Source organism: Anolis carolinensis, chromosome 1 (assembly GCF_035594765.1).
Source record: "Anolis carolinensis isolate JA03-04 chromosome 1, rAnoCar3.1.pri, whole genome shotgun sequence".
In the NCBI taxonomy this organism is placed as follows: domain Eukaryota; kingdom Metazoa; phylum Chordata; class Lepidosauria; order Squamata; family Dactyloidae; genus Anolis; species Anolis carolinensis.
The window spans coordinates 114,262,545-114,287,891 of NC_085841.1; the positions used below are offsets into that span (position 1 = coordinate 114,262,545).

The 25,347-nt window shown below is 42.0% G+C and overlaps 2 protein-coding genes across 3 annotated transcripts in view; both read left to right on the top strand.

Annotated features, from left to right (window-relative positions):
* The first annotated feature begins 329 nt into the window (after nucleotides 1-329).
* On the top strand, nucleotides 330-7,739 carry LOC134299013 (uncharacterized). Its single transcript, XM_062980799.1, has 2 exons — nucleotides 330-1,734; nucleotides 6,924-7,739. The coding sequence occupies exons 1-2, from the start codon at nucleotides 532-534 to the stop codon at nucleotides 6,963-6,965; spliced, it is 1,245 nt and encodes a 414-aa protein (XP_062836869.1). The 5' UTR covers nucleotides 330-531; the 3' UTR covers nucleotides 6,966-7,739.
* An 895-nt stretch (nucleotides 7,740-8,634) lies between these two features.
* Nucleotides 8,635-25,347, top strand: part of LOC100559434 (gamma-aminobutyric acid receptor subunit rho-2) — a 43,148-nt gene continuing 26,435 nt past the window's right edge. For both annotated transcript variants that reach the window (XR_010006188.1, XM_003215547.4), the window contains exons 1-2: nucleotides 8,635-9,095; nucleotides 21,174-21,280. Coding sequence is in view for 1 of the 2 variants with exons in the window: in XM_003215547.4 (XP_003215595.2) it covers nucleotides 8,908-9,095; nucleotides 21,174-21,280 (295 nt within the window). In the remaining variant the exon portion in view is untranslated. The remainder of the gene's footprint in view (nucleotides 9,096-21,173; nucleotides 21,281-25,347) is intronic.

Genomic DNA, 25,347 nt, shown 5'->3' on the forward strand with positions numbered 1-25,347 from the left:
CTCCTTAAAGATTCTCACGAAAAGCAGACTTAATTGGGTACATTCTTAGCTGCTATCCTCGCACTCCTGCGCGAAGCTGCTTCCAAACCCCTCTGTTGTTTACAAAACTCATGGCGAGAGAACACGGGAGATGTAGGCTCAGGGTTTGTTTGACATACTTCTGGGACACAACTTTCTTGCAGGTGCAAGGTTCCCAGATCTGCCTGGGAAAGATCTGGCTGAGAAGATTCCAGTTCTGACTGGGAAGGTAAAAAACCCAAGTTTTCTTCTTCATCAGGCATTACAATGTCATGAGCAGGACTACAAGGCCCATGAGTCATCACACAAGTGGAGGATGAAGAGCTCTTGGGCGCAGGAGGAGGAAGGTCGGGAAGGGCCACTCCCGAGCCGGACGCTGAGTTCCACCAGCTGGCGGCCCTGGCGTCATCCACCGCTTATGCCCAGCCGAATGGGGTAACCCAGAGGCGTGGAGTGGTGCAGGGAGACAGCACCGGAGGAGAGGAAGATTTACCTTCCCCAGCCCCACAAAGGATGGTGTTTCTGGAGGAGAGGATGTCGGCGATGGAGACCACCCTGGCAGTAATGTCGAGGGCGATGGAGCGCCTGGCGTTTTTGGCGGAGCCAGAGAGAGGAAGGGAACTTCGGGCTGGCTCAATGTGGGACATGAGCGTGGGAAGCAGCCAGGGCTTTGCAGACCTCCCAGCACCGAAGGGAAGGGAAATGCGAAAGGAGCCTGGCGCCCGGCCCAAGACCCAAACAAGCCTGACGCGGGTGGAGGAGAGTGACGACGAAGGGGAAAAGCCTCCGAGAATCCCGGCTACGCTCCCAGCTGAGACCCTAGTGCCCCTGGCGAATGCCGGGCGTGGCACAGGGCCAAGAGAAACAGCAGCGGGGCCCACTGGTCCGCAAGGGGGCTTGCGACGGGCGGAGGATTGGGGATTGCCACCACAGGGACCCCTACCGAGACGAGAGGAACTAAGGATCGAGTTTGGGGGAGAGTCCTCTGAACTGGATTTTTTCCTTACCACGGTGAGGGGCTATATGGAGGACAATGCTCACACTTTTAGAACGGAATCCAGCCGGATCCGGGGCATTGGTGCAGTGTTGAAGAGGGGAGCGGCTAGCTGGTACGTTCAGCTGCACGCGCGGCGCGACCCATGTCTGGGGTCAGTCCGACGCTTTATGGGGGCCCTGGAGACCCGTTTCCGAGATCCATTGGAGCAGATCCGGGCGAGGGAGAAGTTGAAGACCGTCTCCCAGGGGCAGAGGTCGGTATCTGAGTATGCGGAGGAATTCCAATGCCTCGCCGAAAAGGTGCCGGAATGGTCTGCAGTGACAAAGATGGAACTCTTCAAAGAGGGGCTCAGGCGGGAGATCCTCTCCTGGGCTGTGCACCGTGATGAGCCTGACACACTGCGCGGATGGATTCAGCTGGCGGGGCGCGTCGAGACATCGCTGGCCCAGGCGAGGAGGCACCGAGGAGGGCTACAGCAACGGCCGCAGATAAAAGAGGGGAGCCGGAAGGAGGGATCAGCCCCAGCCGGGAGGAGAGCGGAGCCGACAGGGAACGTGAGCGCCAGCAGGAGTGGCTGCTTCGTGTGCGGCCGGTTGGGCCACAGGGCTGCCGAGTGCTGGCAGAGAAAAGGGGAAGGCGGAGGCCCGCCCAAACCAAGAGCCGTGGCAGGAAAACGCGCCGAGGAAGAACCACCGATGAGGCACCATTCGGGGGGGTTGGTAAGTCAGGACAAAGCTATGATAGTGGTCCCCATTCAGCTTGAAAATGGCAGCAAACAAGCAACCTGCAAAGCGTTTGTGGATTGTGGATGTTCCAGGAACATCATTTCCCCTGAATTAGCCGGGGGATTGGGATGCGAAAGAACGAGCCTAGAATCCCCAATAGCATTTTCGCAGTTGGACGGATCCACAGCATCAGGATCGTTAGCTAGGCACAGTGCCGAAGATGTAAAGTGTAAGATAGGGAGTTGGGAAGGAAAGGTGTCATTTGTGATATCACAAATCTATATATATAAAATGATAAAGTTGTTTGCGCAGTGACTATAACAACAAAACTAAACATCCCAGAAATACGAAATTTGGCAACACAATGCAAAAGGCTTGCCTCCAGGTTACAACAACACAACCACACCACAAAACCACAATCCAGACCCACAAAACTCACAACAACGCATCATGCGATAACAACACAACTAAACGCCCCAGAAATACAAAACTTGGCAACACAATGCAAAACCCTTGCCTCCCAGTTGTAACAACACAACCACACCACAAAACCACACAGGACCCACAAAACTCACAACAATGCATCGTGACTATGACAACACAACTAAACGCCCCGTAAATACAAAACTTGGCAACACAACGCAAAAGCCTTCCCTCCAGGTTGTAACAACACAACCACACCAAAAAACCACAATTCGGACCCATAAAACTCACAACAATGCATCGTGACTATAACAGCACAACTAAACGCCCCAGAAATACGAAACTTGGCACACAACTAAACGCCCCAGAAATATAAAACTTAACAACACAACGCAAAAGCCTTGCCTCCCAGTTGTAACAACACAACCACACCACAAAACTACAATCCGGATCCACAAAACTCACAACAATGCATCGTGACTATAACAACACAACTAAACGTCCCAAAAATACGAAACTTGGCACACAACTAAACACCCCAGAAATATAAAACTTGACAACACAACGCAAAAACCTTGCTTCCCGGTTGTAACAACACAATCACACCACAAAACCACAATCCGGACCCACAAAACTCACAACAATGCATCGTGACTATAACAACACAACTAAATGCCCCAGAAATACGAAACTTGGCACACAACTAAATGCCCCAGAAATACAAAACTTGACAACACAACACAAAAGCCTTTTCGCCCGGTTGTAACAACACAACTACACCACAAAACCACAATCCGGACCCACAAAACTCACAACAACGCATCGTGACTATAACACAACAAAACGCTCCAGAAATACAAAATTTGACAACACAACGCAAAAGCCTTGCCTCCCAATTGTAAGAACACAACCACAACACAAAACCACAATCTGGACCCACAAAACTCACAACAACGCATCATGACTATAACAACACAACTAAACGCCCCAGAAATACAAAACTTGGCAAAACAATGCAAAAGCCTTGCCTCCCGGTTGTAACAACACAACCACACCACAAAACCACACCGGACCCACAAAACTCACAACAATGCATCGTGACTATAACAACACAACTAAACACCCCAGAAATACAAAACTTGGCACACAACTAAATGACCCAGAAATACAAAACTTCGCAACACAACACAAAAGCCTTGCCTCTCAGTTATAACAACACAACCACACCACAAAACCACAATCCAGACCCACAAAACTCACAACAACGCATTGTGACTATAACAAATACAACATTTGACAACACAACTCATCCACCTCCCCAATCCCTACATTCACACTTGGCCTCCAAAAAAACAATTACAATAATAACAATGACAACAACAACAACAACAATAAGAATCAACACCATCACAGGCAAGAAAGAGCCAGGCACTGAGGCTGAGAGGCCAGTCAGTGCTACACTGGGCCTCCAAAAAACAATACAGTAGCATCTAACTTATCCAACCTTCATAATCACTACAACAACAATAATAATAAACACCTACACAGGCAAAACAAAAAAAAGACTATTGTACCACAATAAAAATATAAACCGCACTCAGCAGAATCAGACATTACAATTAACAACAAACCAAAGACAACAGGGATCTCAAGCAATTATCAATCAACACAAAAATTAAAGAAGGTAACAGACTTCAAATACTACTACTAATGTGAGTATAAAGAAGGGTGGAGGTCACAGCATCAATACAACCTAATGTAGACTGACCAACACCACCAGATTAAGCCACAGCAACGCGTGGCCGGGCACAGCTAGTAGCCAACTATAATGTTATACTAGGCATGCCGTGGCTGGGGCAGGCCAACCCGCAAATCAACTGGGAGGATAAGAGCATGATTTTCGGGATGAGTTTGGAAGAAGGGAGCCAGGAAGTCGAGAGGGAGCCGGGAAAAAGGGGGGAGGAAGACTCTATCAGAATAGCAGAACTGGCAGATAAATTACCCCCAGAGTATCGGGATTTTGTGGACGTGTTTGACGAGAAGGAAGCAGACAATTTCCCACCGAAGCGGAGAGTTGAAGTGAAAATAGAGCTAGTCCCAGGAGCAGAGCTTCCCAAGGCAAAGATATACCCGATGTCGGCTAGGGAAAAGGAGGAACTGAGAAAGTACATTGATAAAAACCTAGCGAGGGGTTTCATAGAACCTTCGAATTCCCCTTTAGGGGCACCTGTGTTGTTTAGGCGGAAAAAGGACCAAACGCTGAGGCTCTGCATTGACTACAGAGGCCTGAATGCAATCAGTACTGTAAATAAATACCCTCTACCCTTAGTGAAGGACTTGATCGCCCAGTTATCGGAGGGACAGATATTCACTAAATTGGATTTAATTGAGGCTTACCATAAATTGCAGATCAACCCAGAGGACAGGTGGAAGACGGCCTTCTCCTGCGCCTTCGGATTATTCAATTATTGTGTGCTCCCATTCGGTTTATGCGGGGGAGGGGCCGCGTTCATGCAATTAATCAACGAAGTGTTGCATCCATTATTGTACAAGGGAGTTTTTATTTTTTTAGATGATATATTGATAATGTCTCGGACCAAGGAGCAACACGTAGAACTAGTCAGGGAAGTCCTACAAAAGTTGAGGGAAGCGAAGCTGTATGCGAAACTTGCCAAGTGCGAGTTCAATAAAGACCAGATAGACTTTCTGGGGTATAGGATTTCCTCCCAGGGAGTGGCGATGGACCCTGCGAAGGTGGAAGACGTAAGGGGGTGGGAAGCCCCCAGAACACGGAAGCAGCTGCAATCCTTCCTGGGGTTCGCAAACTTCTATAGAACATTTATCAAGGACTTTGCGCGCCTCACTTTGCCATTAACGGATTTGTTAAAGACTAAAGGCAGGGGAGAAACAGCCAAAGTGAAGGCCCCTGGGGCCAAACTGACCTGGACAATAGAATGCCAGGAAGCTTTCGAAGCCCTAAAAAAGCGTTTTACTGAGGAGCCTGTCCTACAGCACCCTGATATGTCTAAGACCTTTGTAATACATTGCGATGCGTCAGACCGGGCATATGGGGCAGTCCTGCTGCAGAAAGACGAGGGGGGGAACCTGAAGCCATGTGGCTATCTGTCGAAAAAGTTTAGCGATACAGAAAAAACTGGCCGATTTGGGAGAGGGAAGCCTTAGCGATTCTGAAAGCACTAGAGTGCTGGAGACACTTTCTGGAAGGGAGTGGAACACCGTTTGAGGTGTGGTCTGATCATAAAAATTTACAATATCTGAGATCCCCTCGCAAACTGTCAGCGAAGCAGATTAGATGGGCCCAATATTTCAGCCGTTTTGATTTCAGACTCAAGTTCTTCCAGGGGAAACACAACATACTCGCTGACGCTCTCTCTCGGATGCCTCAGCACGGGGGAGGAATTCAGGAATCTGAGGGGAGCCTTTTCCTAGATAAGCAATGGGGCCTGGCAGTACTGACTCGAGCACAAGCGGCCAAAGAAAACAAATGTACTGCCATTTCCACGGGGGGAGGAGAAATATGGGAGGAAGAGTTGAAGCGAGCATATGGAATGGACGAATGGTTACAAACGAACAAAGAACAGGGAGAACTGTGTGGGGATTTGGTGTTTGTTAATAAGAAATTGTATATTCCTGAATGTTTGAGACAAGAAATGTTAAGGAAATGCCACGATAACAAGGGTGCAGGTCATCTAGGCCCTACCAGGACTATTAAACTGTTGGCCAAACAATGCTGGTGGCCCGGAATGAGGAAAGACGCCAGGGGGTACGTCACGTAGTGTGAATTATGTGCAGAGGGAAAAACACCACCTGGGAAGCCCCAGGGGCTATTGCAGAAGGTGGTGGAGCCCACGAGGCCATGGGAATGCGTGGCAATGGATTTTGTAGGCAAACTACCCCCCAGCAGAGGCCACAGATACATTTGGACAATATTGGACCTATTCTCAAAACAGGCGCACTTTGTGGCCCTGTCAAAACTCCCCTCGGCTGAAAAGCTCGCGGATTTGTATGTAAAGCATGTATATCGCCTACATGGGTGCCCCGACAAAATAATTAGCGACCGGGGAGTCCAATTCACTGCAAAATTTTGGGGAAAATTCTTACAGCTGTTAGGAGCAGAAAGGAACCTGAGCTCGGCCTTTCATCCCGCGACCAACGGGGGGGTCGAACGTACCCAACAGACACTGTGCCAATTCTTGAGGATGTACACCAATTATAGACAGGACGATTGGGCGGACCTTCTACCGTTTGCTGAGATGGCTTTTAACGGGGCCGTACATTCGGCCACAGGTCGTGCCCCATTCGAAATAGTATACGGACAGGAGGTGGCACCTTTCCCCAGGCTACCCGAGTGGAAGGAAGGAGAGGGCCAGACCGACAAGGAATGGCCGGCTAAAATTAAGCAAGGGTGGCAGAACGTGGTGGAGGCATTGCGGGAAACACAAAAGAAGTACAAGCTCTTTGCAGATCGTAGGCGCCGAGAGGGGGACAAATTGGGCGAAGGAGATCTGGTTTGGCTGAGCACAAAAAACCTGAAATTGGGGTTCCCATCTAAGAAATTGGCTCCACGCTATATAGGGCCGTTCAGGGTGGCGAAAAGAATAAACGAAGTGACCTATCAGCTGAGGCTACCCAAGGACCTAGGAAAGGTACACCCGGTATTCCATTGCAGCCTGTTAAAAAAGTATAAAGGAACTCTGGACAGCGGAGAACAATAGTTGTGTTAAATCTTTTCCTTCTAGGACGAAGGGGAGGAGGACGCCATGTCAGAACCCTGCTACTAGAGCCTGGATGTGGCTCTGAGTTTCAGGGTCACTGACATTGATAAGACACCTGCGTCTCAGGACTCGGAGAAGAAACGGCTGCTGGACTTGGCGGGGAATCTGCGCGGGGTTTTGCTGAGCGGGAAGAGACTTTTCAAATGAGGGGGAGGGTATATAAAGGATGGTTGGCCGGAGACTCCCATTCTTGGCTTTTCTGATGTTTATGTTTCCTGCAGTAAAGTTTCTGGTGATATCACAGAGAGTCTCGTGTGTTCATTCAGGAGCGGCTGTAGTGAGCTGACACATACAGTCGCTTCTGACTCTTTGTGACCTCATGGACTAGCCCATGCCAGAGCTCCATCGACACCCCTAGCTCCTTCAAAGTCAAGCCAGTCACTTCAAGGATACCATCATCTATCTTGCCCTTGCTTGGCCCCTCTTTCTTTTTCCTTCAGTTTTCCCCAGCATCATTCTCTTCTCCAAGCTTTCCTGTCTTCTCATTATATGGCCAAAGTACTTCATCTTGGCCTCTAATATCCTTCCCTCCAGTGAGCAGTCAGTATTATTTCCTGGAGGATGGACTGGTTGGGTCTTCTTGCGGTCCAAGGGACTCTCAGAATTTTCCTTCAACACCACAGTCCAGAAGCGTCTATCTTCCTTCGCTCAGCCTTCCTTATGGTCCAGCTTTCACATCCATAGTTAATACGAGGAAAACCATTGCTTTAACTATGCAGACCTTCGTTGCCAGTGGAATTTGGCCTTCACTATTTTATTGAGATTGGACATTGCTCTCCTCCCAAGAAGTAAACATCTTCTGAATTCCTGGCTGCAGTCTGGTCTGCAGTAATCTTTGGATCTAGAAATACAAAGTCTGTCACTGCCTCCATGTTTTCTCCCTCTATTTGCCATAGAAAGGGATAATATTTATAGGACATTTTCATTTTGCCCTACCCACAGTCCTGTAACTTTACTTCAAAATGAACCTGTGCTAAGTGTGCTGCTCCATAAATATTTAGACCCCAGTTGAAAAATAGTTTCACGCAATGGGGTAGCTAAAGTGCTACAAGATCCCTTTGTGTACTGATCCAGACTATCCCAGCTATGCCTTTGAATTCTCATGTCATGCCATTGTTAGTCTTCAATCTCTTTAAAAGAACAGACAACTAGAGCCAACAGGAAATTGACCAGGCATTTTCAATCTCAATAGAGAAAAGTTTATTTTCTAAAGCTATAAGCAAATGCACAGATCTGTGGGTGCCAAGTTTGGGATGAAGCAATGGTGTGATACAAATCCCTTTTTTATAGGACTCTCAATGCAGGTGCCACCTTTATAGTTGTCAGTCATACATAATTTTCTTCTGTTGGTCAAGTCAACTAACATCATAATTTTCTTTCCCCTTGTTTTACTCCTATGGAATGGTCTGCTCATTATATGTGTCCAACATCTTCAGTTCTCGCTTTCTCTGCAACAGGCAAGGCCATTCTCATATATTACTTGGGCAAAGAGAGCTCATCTCTGGTCAAGACAGCCCTTCTTGGGCAAAGTAAGCAGAATGATATTTGTGAGCATGAGATGCCAGCAAAAGGACAGGGTTGCTGTCACCATGGCCCACAATTTATTCAGTCTACCTAATAAAAAGCAGAGGCATGGGTTTACACAGTCTGACAGAAGGCGTGCACAGTTCAGAGATTAAGGGTTTGAGCAAAACTCTGGCAGATGGAGCTTCATTCTCTTTATCCCCTGGCTTTCTGCAAAAGCTCTCATTTAGGACCCTGTGGAAATGCCGCTGGGTGAGTCCAACTTCCCCCAGGAGTAATGGCCAATCACTGAGCGCTGAGGAGGAGAACAGCCTTGAGTTCAGAAGCCCTGGGTAGCTGGTTGAAAATATTGAATCAGAAAAAGGAGTGTTTGCAGCAATGCTCATTGTGGAAAATCCAAGGCTCGGGAGATCCAGCCGATTCAATGTTTAGACCAGGATGTATTTCTGCGGCAAGAGGTTATTGGACTGACAAAAAGGGGAACAGTGATAGCCTCAGAATGCCACATTCTGCAAAACTGATTCTGCTGATCTTTTGCTTGGTCCTCCTTGCGGAGAGCAAGAAACACAGGAGGAGGAGATGGACAGGACAAGTCGAGGTGCAGAAAGCAAGGTATCAATATTTAATATACACTTGAGTCACACTTTACTATTTATCTTTTAAAAAGCATTATAAAGCATGATGTTCTGATGTGTGATGTGCCGGAGAAGGGCATGCATTACAGCTGTCATTGTGAGGACTGAGCAAAACAGTCGTAGTGATCCTAAATTGGATACATTACTTTTATTTCTGCAGGACTATTGTAACTAGCAGGTTATGTTTCCAGTGAGCTTAAAATACTTGATTCTCAAACATGAAACATTGGACATGAAAGTCTCTCTCCTGCTCACTTACTTTGAAAATTGAATCACTTAAGTGGGTGGGGCCAGTTTTTATTATGACAAAATATTATTTAAGATTAGAAGGCTCAAAATAAAAGGTTTATAAGACATCATTTTCTAAATATCTTACCTATTGCAATTGTTGGGTATGCAGGGTAATTATATTCATGTCTATTTAAAGAAATGTGGCACTTTCTTCAGCAAGGCTTATTCCAAATCTATACACAAAGGGTTGCAGGTTATTGGTTTGTCTGCTTTTTTAAAAACATCTTTTTTGAGATATTAATTGGAATACCTAATATGAACTTGAGCAGGTATGGATATTTGCACAATTATATTTTTTCAATGTGCAGATTATTTGTGACCTTGCACCAGATAGCTAAAAGGTTTTAGTAAAGTTTATCAGATTTAACATTTCAGAGGCAAAAGTTATATGTTTACATGAGAAAAGATAATTTTCCAAAACCTACAAAGCCATCCTAGATATATTATCCATTTCATTTCTGAGTTATGTCATTGATTGACAATTGCAACTAGTAAAACCTTTTGCCTGGCTAAGACCTTGTAAACAAAGTTGGGTTTAATGGAAATACCGCAACCTTTATCTTTTTATTGATTGTGTTGCCTTGAGCACTACCCTTTGAAGCAAGTTTAGACTTTTGTGGATCCTTTTCCATAGGGTAAATCTATAGCAGTTCATCTACTGTGTAAGATATGACAGATGCTTACTTAGGGTTTTGGAAATGCTGTTCATGGGCTTTGTAAGAGATACACAGTGGATGAGATTATTCCTTTTATTTATGACATTAACAAATGTGTAATATATAACACTGCAGATGTTACTATTCTGGGTTTTTTTTTCAAAGACTTATTGATAAAGTTCTTGAAGCTAACAATTTAATTTACAATTTGAAGTGCAGTCCATGGTCCAAGTAGGGCTAGGGAAGCAGGTTCATTCAAACCACCAAAGAAGCAGTTAGTTATTGACAATGTGCAAGAAATAAGACTCTAAGCATGGCATATCTTACTTATGAATTTATTTTTAGTTTAAGGTGGATATAACCCTGTTCTTCTGCAAAAAAAAAAAAAAAAAAGGGGGGGGGGCTCCCAAATGAGTTTACATAAGATGATTGGCAACTTATGGGGACTCATCCTACAGTGGGGAGTGAATCGACTATTTTCACCCTGGCTTGAACTGTAGAACAATATTTGAAGATCAACAACAAACAAGGAAATCCCTGCTCCAGGAAGAAAAAAATGGAAATAGATAACGAGAACAATGAAAACACCAGTTCTGAGACTTAGAAAAAGTTATATCAAACATCCTTCTTGAATGCAAACAGTGGGCCATGCCTGTTGTCTCACCTCTCCATTTGCTGCAGACAAATCGCACGGTTGGAGGTGGATGATCATTAAGAGTGATGCCTTTTACTATGCTCTTATAGAGATTAGGAATTTTTGCGGGGAAATAGTTGTTAAATATAATTGTAATTATATTTTAACTATATTTTAACTTTTGCACCTATGCCACAATTTTTTTTAAAAAAAATTGTATTCATATGTATATGTATTTGCCTTGTTTTAAAATTCTATTGTGTTTTGTCATATCATTGTTAGTTGCCTTAAGTCCTTATGGGGAGAAAGAAGGAATAAAAACAAAGTAAATAAATAAATAAATAGATTCAAAAGAGGGAATCTATACTATAGAATTAATGCAGTTTGATCCTACTTTCAGTTTAATAGTTCAGTGCTATGGTATCATGGGAGTTGTAGTTTGGAGAAACACCTGCATGTTTTGGCAGAGAAGGCTAAGGATCTTACAAAACCACAGCTCCCATGTTTCTAGATAATTGAGCCACAGCAGTTAAAATGAAGTCAAACTGCATTAATTCTACAGTGCAGATGCAGCCAGAGTAGCACTTTCAGGACTAACTTTTTTGATAAGTCGAGTGACCTTGTGTCTAAGATGATACAACATTTCAAATTCTGAATTTTGAGAAAGTAACTTCCCCTAAGCTACTTGAATGAATTCTATTCTATTCTATTCTATTCTATTCTATTCTATTCTATTCTATGAATTACATAGTTTTCTGAGGACTAGATGAATTGTTAGTTCCAACCATTGTAATTTCAGTGAATCAATAAGCAATAATTTATGCAAGTTCCAATTATCCAATCATTTCCCTCTAGACTCAATAGTTCAATAAATTTTACCATATTAATGTCCAAGGGGCCAGACCGACAGACATCTTCACACCACAGTGTGGCACCTGTGCTCCATGGGATAATTAATTGCCTCTATTTAGAGAATTGACAAGAATTGATGGTAAAAGTGAGATATAAGATCCCTAGTACGTCACAGTCACCACAACGTGTAAGGAAAATATACTGCCTTTCCAACCTATTTCCAAAAGTACACGGGCAAAAGGAGATGAAGTTCTGCAAAAGCGTCAGAATGAACCACAATGCCTGCGTACATTGAATGAGAACTGAATGTTAGACTGAACTTTACCTGAGAACGCTTGACTACTCAAATTAAAGGAGCAGCCTTAGGTAAGCAGTCAAACACATGCTTTGCACAGAGAGAGGATTTCAATTCCTGGCATTACCAGCTAAGAGCCAGGTGGCATGTCGTGAGAAAGTCACCTCCTTGAGATTCCGGAGATTATTGGTTGGCCATAACGTTAGCCATAGATGAACAAAATATCGGGCCCATTGTAAGGCAACTTCCTATCTTCCCATGTTAGATTTTCATATTCTTCTGCCCCAAAGTTGTATGATTGATGCAGCTAAAGATGAAAACCACTTAAAAGCTATTGCAATGCTTAAATGACAGAATGTACACATTCAATATGTCTTTATGCTAGAGTATTTAGATACGGATGCCCTGTTAATTGTATCACTACACATAGTACAGGTTGAGCATCCCTAATCCGAAACTCCAAAATCTTAAACTTTTTTCTGCCAGCCACGTGTCTCCTCTTTCAAAGCAGCAGCTGTGGCGTTCCTGCCACTTTCATGAGAAGGAAGTAGGGAAGCTGTTGAGCTCTTCTGAGATCTTCTGGAGATCCCATCTCTCCATATCAGTTCTGTTATATCATCCGTCCTTCAGATCCTCAGTCTCTCCCCAGTCTCTTGTTTCACACACCATAGAACTAATGGACAAACTAGACACAAGGCTGGAGATATATACAAGGCTGGGGAGAGACAAGGGAATCTGTGAAATGGTGAGAGGCATGGATTCACGCCAAGCACTTTACTTGGAGTCCTGCCATTTTACAGATACCACAAAATCCAAATATATCAATTATAAAAAACTGACATCTGAAACACTTCAAGTACCAAGCATTTCAGATATATGTCTAAAAAGAACCAAGTCTGTCAAGTGCAGCTTTGCCCATTGCAGTACTTCAGTCAGGCTAGTCTTGCCAAACTTCTTATCTAGGCAACAATGCACATGAATAGGTGTATAGGCTAAAGGAGGGGTCCTCAAACTTTAAAGCAGAGGCCAGTTCACGGTCTCTCAAACTATTGGGGGCCAGACTATAGTTTGAGGGGAAAAAACACGAATAAATTCCTATGCACATTGCACATATCTTATTTGTAGGGCAAAAAACCATGAAAGAACAATACAATATTTAAAATGAAGAACAATTTTAACCAATATAAACTTACCAGTATTTCAGTGTGAAATGTGCGCTTTCTTTTGGCTGATGAGATAGTTAATTAAGATTGTTGTTGTTGTGTGCCTTCAAGTTGTTTCAGACTTAGGGTGGTGACCCCAGGGCTCTAGTTTAGTGCAGGGGCCAGGTCTATGACATTGGAGGGCCTTACTTTGGGGATCCCCGCACTAGAGCAACATTTCTTAAATGGCGGGCCATGACCACATATGGGGTCATGAAAAATTTGACAACAATAAAAGGTTTCTGGGTGCCATCTAGCGACTATTTTAGACATTCACACAAAGTTGTTGGCAACAGTGTGCCTGTTTATAGTGGACTCTGTAGTATATGCCCAGCTGTACTTGATAAAAAGGGTAAAATCAGTCTGCCTTGTTTAGCAAGCCTTGCAAATGTTGATTTTGCTTGATAACTCTTTTCAGTTTCAGAAGTACTTCCCTTCAAATTTTGATTCTAAAAAATTAAGTTGGTTTCATAAACCACGCTCAACTGAAATCAAAAAACCATTAAAAACTCCAGAAGAATTTGCCTAGTTATCAAATGACACTGGTTTAAAATTTGAGTCTCTTAAAAAATTGTAAAATGAATTTGCTCTTGGAATTAGGACAAAATTTCCAACAATTTCTGAAATGGTCTTAAACATACTTCTGCCCTTTTGTACTACATATTTAGGCAAAGTAGCTTTATCAGCATTGACCCATTATAAAATCAAAATATTGATCAACTCTGAAAAATGTGAAGATACTCTATCTACGGCAGTATAAAATATTCTGCCAAAATTTGAGTCTTTATGTAAAAACAAATAAGCACATCAATCTCATTAGTATGCAAATTTGTTTTTTTGCTTTTGTCTGTAATAAATGGTAAAATTATATGTATACCAAATAATTATGTATATCTATATCTCTGCATTTCTAAGTCCTGGCTAGAGAAAGACCATGCCAATCTATCTAATTCCAAAGTTTACATAAGGTCATAGTCTAGATATAATATTTTATTCTCTCTGTTCCAAAAGAAACAATCCATTAATCCTAGTATTGTGCCCTAGAAGATTATTTACCTATCATTCCAAAATTATCACTACATTTATTACTTAATAAGGACAAAGACTTACACATTTATTTAAATGTGCATATGCTAAATTTTTACATATAGATGCAAATTAAAAAATAATTAACGATAATTTAAACAGACATGTAATTTACCCCACCACAGTGCAAAAGACTGCAAACAGGTGAGATATGTACTTGCTCAATCAGGTACTCATTGCAGATGAATGATTTGATGATAAATCTTTGCTCTATTTTAAGAGTTTTTTTTACCTTTAAACTGGGCTTGGGTAGGGTAGTCTTTCAAAAAAATGACTCTAACAAGGCTCTCCTTTGAAATTAGGTATGAGGCTAGTCTCCTAAATTCGAGCATGCCCAAAGGTTCCTTCTCTGAGTAGGGAAAAGATGCCTTGCAGTCAGAGGAGTTGGATAATTTGGAGAGCCAGCCATGGCCTTGTAAGTGGCATTCAAAATGCCCAGATGGCAGGCCCTGATTAATTGGAGCTCTGTTTTTAATCTGCCATCAAGCTGTTAATCGATTAATGCTCACTGCCCCAGCAAATAATGATACTATTCCGCACTGCAGAAGGCTTCGTAATGCCTCCCTTTTCCAGGTTTCCAAGGTTTGTTGGATGTAAAGGGTAATACTTGTTTTATGCTGTGAGTAACATCCTCTTGCAGTGGGGTGCAAAAAGAAAGAAAGAAAGAAAGAAAGAAAGAAAGAAAGAAAGAAAGAAAGAAAGAAAGAAAGAAAGAAAGAAAGAAAGAAAGAAAGAAAGAAAGAAAGAAAAGAAAGCCATGAATATATAGTACTGTAGATATCACAATGATTTTTGGAGTCCTTCACTTCAAATTATTATTTCTTTACATGTAAAATCTCCCAGTTGGGTTTTTTTTTCAGTCTAACACAATGCATTTTTCATAGCACACGTATTTTTCAAGGTGCAACACAGAGTAGTCCCTGCATCCTAGATATTTTAATTGCACATTGCTGGTGGAATTTAGTAGTTGAAGGAAATAATTTAGGAATTTTTAAAAAGACATCATTATTCACAATTTGGTAGACCAAAATACCCTAAGGCCATTGGATCTTGTATGATCTAAGAAGCTAAACAAGATTAGTTCTGATTATTACTTGGATGGGAGACCATCAAGAAGACTATATATAGGCTATATTTCTGAGGAAAGTGTTGGGAATCACCCTGGACTACTCAAGTCTAAATGTAGACAGATAGATGATAGTTAGATTGAGGGAATCCTTTCCCAGTTTCCAAAGCATGCCTAGATAGGCTTTACTATTGTTTCCTTCTTCCTGTCCTGTTAGGTCAACCCCATCCTTTGATGCTTTAAAAATGTGATCTCTCCTAGGGTTGACGTAACTTCCCCAATTTGGTCTCTGGAATGTTTATGGCCCTAGAGAAGAAGAGACCCACGAGGTTGGTCGCCATTCCTGCTTCCTGCTTTGTCCCTCTTGTAGTCAAGATGTAGCTATCTAGATCTTTGTTATTTTGATCCGTCTATGTGTATTAGATCAGATTAGATTAGCTAGTTAGCTCCAAACCTTTTCTATCCATCAATGGATTTCTTTTTACCTCAATAAATGCTTTTAAACTTTAAAGCTAACTTTACGTTCCTTTGCCATCCTGAAGACACAGAGGCCTTCCTAAACTCACACTGCGTAAGTCTCACTGCTGCATTGGAAGAAATGCTTCCATTTACTCTGCTATTTTAATGGGAATTTACCTCTTAAAGGGGGTGATTTGATCTTAACGGCTCAGCAATTCCCAACAGAAAGGACTGCTGAAACCAACTCTTTGAGTGTTCCTTGTCTAAGTAAACCTTGCAAAATTCATGGGCTCACCATAAGTTGACAAGTGATTGAAGGCACATACTCATGCACATTCAAAATGGCTAAAGGCAATGTATATTAGTGTGCTATGAAATCAAGCCAGTTGCATGAGTTGCTTAAGAATTAAGTACTAATTTAGAGTACCAAGTTGACAAAAATAGTGTTTCTGTGTACATGTATAGGGTATATTTTGACCTTTCATAAGTGTGCTTTGGAACCATGGAAACTGAGAAAGCCGCAGTTCCGGAGCACTGAGATTAATTATTACTGGTCCATTTACATGTTTTAAACAACAAGCTTAGAGAATCAAATGAATCATATTATGGCATTTTGTGATTGGGAGGCAGCCAGGATATTTTAAACACAAATCCTAATTCTGCCTCCAATGTCTGCATTTCTGAAGCCCACCTTCAGCTAAGCATTCTCTTACAGCTTCCCCTTTAGTTAACTGAAAACGCTTCTTTCTTTCCATATCCATTCCCTTTCTTTGATCATAAAAAGCTCTGTTCTATCAACATTATTATGGTTACCCAACTTCTTTAATATTTGCACTGGCTTTCAGGATCAGCTGCAACCTTTTAAGGTAAGGGTGGGAACCATGCAGGCCTCCAGGTATGGCATTATAACTCCTCCTTTAACTATACTGACCAGGTTGCTTGGACCTGCATCCAACAACATCTGGACAGATGTATGATTTTTCCCTCCCTTTGCTCCGTGATGTCAGATACTTCTAGGAGGCCCACAAGCAAGACATGAAAGCAATAGTATCAATGTGTTGTCGAACTCTTCTTACACCCTGGACTCTCCACAGATATATATTAACCTTCCTTGCCTAGTTTCTCCATGCCTCACAACCTCTGAGGGTGCCTGCCATAGATGTGGGCGAAATGCCAGGAGAGAATACTTCTAGAACTTGGCCATACAGCTCGGAATACATACAACAACCCAGCAATAGTATCGTCCCGCAGTTGTCCCACAGTAACTGGCATTCAGTGGCAGCCTGTCTCTGATACTACAAGTACAGGCTGTCCCTAAGTTACAAACATCCGACTTAAAAATGACTCCTCATTAAGAATGGGGATGAGACAACAGGAGGTGAGAGAAATCTATAATAATAATAATAATAATAATAATAATAATAATAATAATAATAATAATAATAATAATTTTTATTTATAACCGACCCTATCTCCATAAGGGTACTCGGAAGGGAAATTCACTCCTGAAAGAGTTATCATGGGAAAAGGTGTGCCCCCTAAAACTTTCTCACCAATCCCTGTTTCCACAACAAGGCAAATTTCTCAAAATCCAATCATCCCAGGGACAGAAAATTAGGTGAAATCTTCTGATCAGTGGCACAGACAGCAAAACAAACACCACAGGAATGTTAACCCTTCCATATGCTATCCAAAGCTGATTATATATCTCCCTCACTACGTTGCGGTTTCGCTTTTCGCAAACTTGCTGTTTCACAGTTTTTTTAATAAACACTAAAATAATATTATAAATCATTAAAATAATCATTTACAGTGGTGGTGGTCTCAATCGGGTGCGGGCGGCGGGGCGGAGAAGGAGCCCAAACGGCAGCAGGAGGAGAAGGAGGCGGCACCATGAAGCCTAGCGTCCCTACTTCACGGATTTTCACTTATCGCAGATGGTCCTGGAACGTAACCGCCCGTGATAAGTGAGGGAACACTGCACACATATATATATATATATGGCTGGGGCTACATTTAAAAATGTACCTGTTCCAACTTACAAATTCAATTTAGGAACAAACCTACAAAATCTATCTTGTCTGTAACAAGGAGACTGACAGTACTGCTATGTACAACATGACTAGTAGCCATTCAAACCATGATTCATATTTCTCTTCAGCTGGAGACAGCACCTTTGCATTTTTTTTTATTACAGAGCCAATGTGCGTGTTATATTTTGTTATGTCGATGCTATCAAAGTCTCTTAGCACAATAGCTTCAACACCTCTAGTCGATACTTTAAAACAGTTAGGGGGGTAAGTAGGAATCAGTTACCATAGTGAAAATGTTTGAATCTGTCTCTCCATAGTGAATGTGAAATTCTTCATGCTTTCAGCTCATAACATTTCTGATGTATGCCAACTTTTTCTGTTTGTGCAAACTAGTCAAGTATTACCCCTCTGAATTATCCATTGAGAAGATTGCTTTTAAAAAGTAAATTGAAGGGGAAGTGACCCCTATATGTATCCAGACCCTGATGTTGAGAGTAGGGGAGCTTGAACCCTTCATCCCATGCTCAGTCCTACCATCTCATCATACTGGCCCCATGCAACACTTTAGGGATGGGGCTACTGAACACCCTCACATCACACTCGCCAGGCCTCACCCCCACTGACCCTTAAATTGCCAAGGAAGCATAGCAAGACACTTCTTCAGCCACAACGAGAAAGAGTGTTTTTCTCCCCTTTTCCCCATCTGATGGGGGAAAGGCAATGCAGGAAAGCGTGTTGCCGCCCTTTATCCCATCTGATGGGGACAGGAACAGGTCGCCAACACGCTTTGTCCTGCCCCCCCAGATGTGAGGCGGGAAGAGGGGAGGTTGCGGGGGGGGGGGGCTGCAAGGTGCCCTGTGCGCTGTTTTGCGGGTGAAACTGAGCAACTGGGAGGTAATTGTTGTCAAACCACGGTTAGTAGTAAGTCCATATAATTTGATTTGCAGACTGTGGAAGAATGTTTGCTCTTATCCTGTTAAACAGCCCTTTCTTACTCTGTGTGTCCCTGAACTCAAGTCCTGATGAAAGGAAAATGCTTGAGTCAATTTCTTCACTTAAGAATAACAAAAAATATACCACACACTTCATAGCAGTTATCCTCACCATATTGACAAGCAAGCAAAAACTCTCTCCTTAAGAAGTCTTCTTCTTGATAACAGGAAGGCAGGGAAACATAAACAATATTTTTCCTTACGAAGTGAATCACGATGCCCTTGACTGGTGGGATGAAATGAGCACTCACTCCTGGCTTTTTCAGTAGCATTATTCAGCTTCCAGTTACAGCAGCATGGAGCAGCAATTTATGGCTACACCAGTAGCTAACAGCCAACACCAGTGGCTAGCAGTTAATGCCACTAGCAATGAGCAGCTAACTCACAGTTTGTTTTATTCACTAGGCTTGGTAACACACCCATCCAACACACTGTAGCTGCTCCACTATTGTTACAAAAGTTTTGATCCTTATTATCACTTAGGAAAAGTTTGTAGTAGCCTTTGAATATCAACAGTTGTGAAGGGGTCCTTCCACAGGAAACCTTGATGGTGTGGGCAATTACTTTTAAAACTAAATTTCCAAAAACTAATTGGAGAAGCATAAACAGAAGTTGTGCTTATTCACAAGGACAATTCTGTAGCTGCCTTTTCTCATTGTGAATAATTTTGCAATACCTCTGCATTGAGAGTGGGAAATTTCAACAGCACATAGTGTAGTTTTGAAGTGGAAATATCCCTGACACAAAAACTAGCTTACTATTGGGCAGGCAGGCAGGTCATCTCAGGCAGCAGGTGGTAGGAAGAGCCCAGAAGGTGTTTTAAGCGAGAGCTGTGTGCTGAGTGTCTTCTCGCTTGCTGCATTCAGGTATCCCCAAAATTATGGCTGAAAAAAAGAATTAAGTACCTGTCCAATCAGTCAGCTTTCATACATGGAATGAGGTGTCATCATCTTGTTCTTCACCATAGGTAGTCTTTGGCTAGTCCCATGCCGAGAATGCAAGATTGGACCAGTGAAATATGCCTCTCTGGCTGTGTTAGACCCAGATAAGTGTTTCTTTCATTGTGGCAGGGCAATGACATCCAATGGTTATATGGATCTTAAAAAATGCCCCCCTCCAAAAAGATGGTTGGGGGGAGTTAAGAATTACAATATATCTGTAAGTGACCATAACTCCAGTTTTAGTGTTGAAAAGAATGGTACATCGAGGGATTACCTTTTTTTACCTCCACTTTTCTTACTACCTCCATTATGGTTATCAAAGTTCTAGATATTGGTTTGTTTGTTTTTTTGTTTAACATAGTAAGAGGTGGCTTAACTGTTTTCTCCTTTTCTCTATTTGGTTGTTCACGCAGGCTTAGTAAAGGATTCTGAAGGTAAATACTGTTTGTTTTACTTGTTGTAGGACCAGCTAGAGTAGAATGTCACTCTTTCCTATCTCCAGACGTACTGCATCTCTTACTGTAGACCAAGGGTTCTCACACATTCATGGGCTCAAGTAGTCAGGATAGAGAAAGAAAAATCAATGAATTCTCTGGGACTGATCACAAGGAGGTCTGATGTAATTATTACTGTACACCGAATGGCATAACTCACATGGCTAGTGTACTTTTTTTGTGTCAGGAACAACATGAGAAACTGCAAGTTGCTTCTGGTGTGAGAGAATTGGCCATCAAACAAGGATGAATGTTTGATGTTTTACCATCCTTGTGGGGGCCTTTCTCTTGTCCCCACATGGGGAGCTGGAGCTGACAGAGAGAGCTCATCCACACTCTCTCCAGGTTGGATTCGAACTGGCAACCTTCAGGTCAGCAACCCAACCTTCAGTCAACAGTCTGCCAGCAAAAGGGTTTAACCCATCGTGCCACCGGGAGTTCCAATACTGAAATTGTATCATTTATAAATGTTGTCAATTTGTTTTTTGTGTACAGTACAAACAATGTCCACATGGATACTGTCGTATTGGTTTCATAACCCTCACAATCGTACTAGTATTATATTATTTTGGGGCATTGAATTCTGTATGTATCATAATGTATTTGATATTACTGGCTCTTTTATAGGCTATAAGAGGTTTCTCATTACATCCTGGGATATTTCCCACTAAGTACCATTGGTTATTTTTAAATCTCTATAGATTTTTAGTGATATGATTAAACGTGAGCAAGCAGTACAGGTGATTACTGTACTTTGAACTCTATGTTGTTCTTTAATCATTCTGGACAGAGTCTCCACATCTTTTCTTAAAACATTAGATATTGTATGTTTTGACAATATCATGGATTCTACCCTAAATTCTTCTTCAGGCAAAGGAGAGATCTTGCTTATATAGACTCCCGGATACATAATAATTGCATGACAGCATCACTGTATAATATCATGTTTTTGTTTTCAAACTTCCCAGACTTTATTTTTTATGATTTTTTTCTTTTACAATGTGTTTCTGCATAAAGGTTGGAAGTGACAGACTACTCTCATTTTCCATTTTAGTAATATATATAAAAAGAACCATGACATGACCAAATCTCGAACTGGGAAAAGTGAGCAGCTTCTGAGGGTAGATGACCATGATTTTACCATGAGACCTGCCTTTGGAGGTAAGAAATATGTTTTTTGTCTTTTGGGGCTAAATCCTTCAGAATACCATCTCAAATTCAAACTAGCCTTCCTGCTTTTCTTGTGCTCGGCCTGAAACCAACAGAATTACTCTGCAAAACTCAAGGCACTCATTCTGAAAAAAAGACTGTTGCTGCCTCTACATTGTAAAAATTATTGCAGTTTGACACAGCTTAAAATGTCACAACTCAATGCTATGGGATCCTGAGAACTGTAGTTTCAGAGGTCTTTAGCCTCATCAAACTACACATTCCAGGATTCCATAGCACCGAGTCGTGGCAGTTTAAGCCATGTTAAACTACATTAATTTTACAGTGTAGATGCATCCAAGGAGAACTGGGTCATTAATACTTGAAGGATTACCTCCCTCAATATGCCTGCTCAAGATTTGATACCTGTTGGAGACCTGTGCCCTATTAGTCCAATTGGAGCAGTGGTTCTCAACCTGTGGGCCGCGGCTCAGCAGTGGGCCACGGGAAAGAAAACCTGGTCTGCAAATCTCCTTCCCCTTTTTAATTTAATTTAATTTAATTTAATTTAATTTAATTTAGCTTCTTTCCACAGAGCTGACTATTGTATTGGATAGGCCACATCCACTCTAGATCATTAAATATGGTTTTCTGTGGGTGAGCAGATGGCGACTACTGGATGGCATATATTCTGCCTCAGAAACTAGAGCTGATGTGGTCTATCCAATGCAATTCTCTGAATCAGCACCCCAAATAACCAATCTGAATCTAAAGTTGACCAAAAACTGATTGAGTGACAGGCATTGTTGCCACCCAGTTACACCTCCTGAAGACAGAGCAGCCCCTTCTTTTCAAAGTGGACACCACGGCACTCATTGTTCCTCTTTGGCATCTCCTGAGGACAGGAATGTTTACAGGGCAGCCCCATTTTTGCTAGGGCTGCTGTGTTAATGTACACACAACCCAGTATGAATGGTGCTCTTGACAAGACAAAAGGTAGGGAGAAGCAGTTGGGAGTGAGTAGATTGAGTTAGTTAAGGAGCAGGTACAAGATCGTGAATAATAAAAAAATGCAGATGTAAAACCCATGAATGTGGAGGGCTAACTAGAAGTTTCTATATCCCATTACCACCTCTTCTTCCCTTCTTTCCTCCTCCCTCCCTTTGTGTGTGTATGAATGAATGTTTTCATTTCATGTGCAGGACACATATTTTGATTCTATTAGGGTTTTGTTCACTGAAAATACCCACTGATCATTTGAAGTGGTAGAATTCTATCAGTAAGTATGTCACGGCAGGTATAGGGCAATTGAGGTGTGCTTAATTTGAAGGCATACTTGCACAGGAAATCATTGCTTTGTTGTGCAATGAGCAAGCTACATGTTCACCTCCCTGGGGCATCTTAGTCAAAATAACCATGCCATTCCAATTTGCTTGTTTGCCTGTTTGTTTCTGGTCTATTCTGCAATATCTGAACATGTATGTAGATCTTGCAAAAGTTACTTTTTGGACTACAGTTCCCATAGACATCCTTGCTGTGACACTCTGGGGATTGCAACCCAAAAGGAACTTTTCCAAGGACAGTTATCTAGCCCTTCTTAAGAACTTCTCGTGCATTTGACTTCCATGTTGCATGCATTGGAGCATTTCCCTGTCCTAATATCAGAGTACATTTGCTTTGACCCTTTCAGAGTTATCTCTGTGCCAATGACATTGCTAAAGCTAGCAGATGTCCAGGTATTATTTACTACAAATATTAATATTTGAAGATTATGTAAATGTTTCAGTTGGGCTTGGGTTCCCTTCCTCAAACCCTCACTGTGAACATTTCATCGAGGACATCTCCCTCCACCCCCAGAGTCCATGAATAAGCAGCTTTAGCTGATACTCAAAATAGCGGTATCTTTCCATCGAAGAACAGCCTAATGCTTCCTGTGATACAATTTGTTTCTCTCCCCCACCTCTCCATTTAGTTCCAGACAGTTTGTGCTGGATGACATTCAGACACATATGTTTGAAATGAAGGAACAAATAAGGCCACTTCAGTTACAAGACTGGAGATTCATCTTCTCTAGGAGGAAAAAAGTGGACCACAAATTAAATAACGACTACAATAATAAGTCAAAATGTAGATGACATTTTTCCTGTGCACATCTACTTTGTGAACATTACTGGATATTTCTAAAGCTTTTGGAGTTCCTCCTTTCGTTCGGATATATCAAATTTTTCTGGTGTGCAAGCTGCCTTGTAGGCATTTTACACCAAAAATAGAGAAAACAATGACTTCAGCCACATGCTATTGCAGCCCAAAGGAGAAAAGGTACAGAAGTAGTGCAGAAAGTCACGTTGCCGCATACTTCCCAATTCTTGAATGTAGTCAACCCATTTGCAAGGGTCAACTTTTGTGAATTTGATTATTCACAGATTTGATTAATAATAAATAAAGAAATAAATAATCACTTAATTTTAGTACCCCGCCTCCATCTCCCCGAAGGGACTCAGGGCGGCTAACATGGGACCAAGCCTGGTAATCATCCTGGACTACTCAAGTCTAAATGTAGTTAGATAGATGATAGAGTTAGATTGAGGGAATCCTTTCCCTGTTTCCAAAGCATGCCTAGACAGGCTTTACTGTGTTTCACTCTATCCTGTTTACGTCACATCCCTTACTTTGAAGTTAGTAGAAATGTGAATCCATTGGTCAGAATGTCTTTTACGGCCCCAATAAACTGGACCATGAGGTCAGAACCATTTTGGTTCTCTCTTCTCCCTTTGTTCTTCAAGCTAACAAGAAGCATCCTGCCATCTCTCCTGGCAAGATATAACTATGTAGATGTTTGTTATTTTTCCTTTCTTATTTTTCCTTAGAAACCAGTCTATAGTAGTCTAGACAGCTCCCAAGTCTTTCTATCTACAATGGAGTTCTTTTTACCTGAATAAATACTTTTTGAACTTTTATTGAGACTCTGCAGTCCATTGCAATCCTAAGGGCTTCTCTTGCTCTCCAGTGTAAGTAACTGTTGCATTTAAATCTTTGCTTTTGCTACTCTGCTGATTTTGGTGGAATCTCCCTCAGAGAGGGTTAAATTGAGTCTAACCGCTCAGAGATTACCACAACAATCACAACAGAACAAAATAAAATATATACATAACACACATCATTGACAAGTAAGAATTAAAACAAAATAAAAACACATTTCTACACAATGGCATAATAAAATAGTAAAATAGTAAAAAGTGGCATAGTAGAACATAATTTAAAAACAGAACAAGGATTAAACGAGAGCAAACTGGACCAAAGTGCGAGGAATGCAATATGTTAAATCCAGGAATTTCTAGGTTCTCCAAGGTGAGTCAATGGTAACCTTGCATCCTGGAGGACCTAGAACAGTCATTCTCAATCTGTGGGTCTCTAGGTATTTTGGTGTACAACTCCCAGAAATCCCAGCCAGTTTACCAGCTGTTAGTATTTCTAGGAGTTGAAGGCCAAAAACATCTGGGGAGGCACAGGTTGAGAACCACTAACCTAGAGGCTCATAGAGAGGTGTTTTCTCAGGTAAAAATAATACCAAATATACTTATGTATAAGTCAACCCCATGTGTAAGTTGAGGGCACACTTTGGGTCCCAAAGTATGAATTTTGACATGATCTGTGGATAAGTCAAGGGTCGTTCTGCAAAGATGGGAAAACATCAATGCTAACTCAGGGGGCAGCTGCTCCTGACTGCCACCATTGTTTCCCTACCAAGGCTTTCAAAAAGGCCAGAAGTAGCATCATGGAGGAGATAATAGGGTGGGTTGTTGCTTCTTTTAGGTTCTTTTGGGGCACCTTCAGTACTGTCTTTGTATTCCAGGATCTGATCCCAGATTATCTGCTTATCCCAGATTATAAAGTGATGGAGACTCATATAATCTAGTTCAAATCTGATAACTTGAGATCAGATCCTGGGATATAAGGACAGTGTAGAAGGGGTCTGGGACTAACTAATTCTTACCTTTTACCAGTCAACTCAGAGGATGGGATGGTTTCATTTTTGAAAAGTTTGAGGTATGTTTTTTACATTGATCATAGATAAGTCA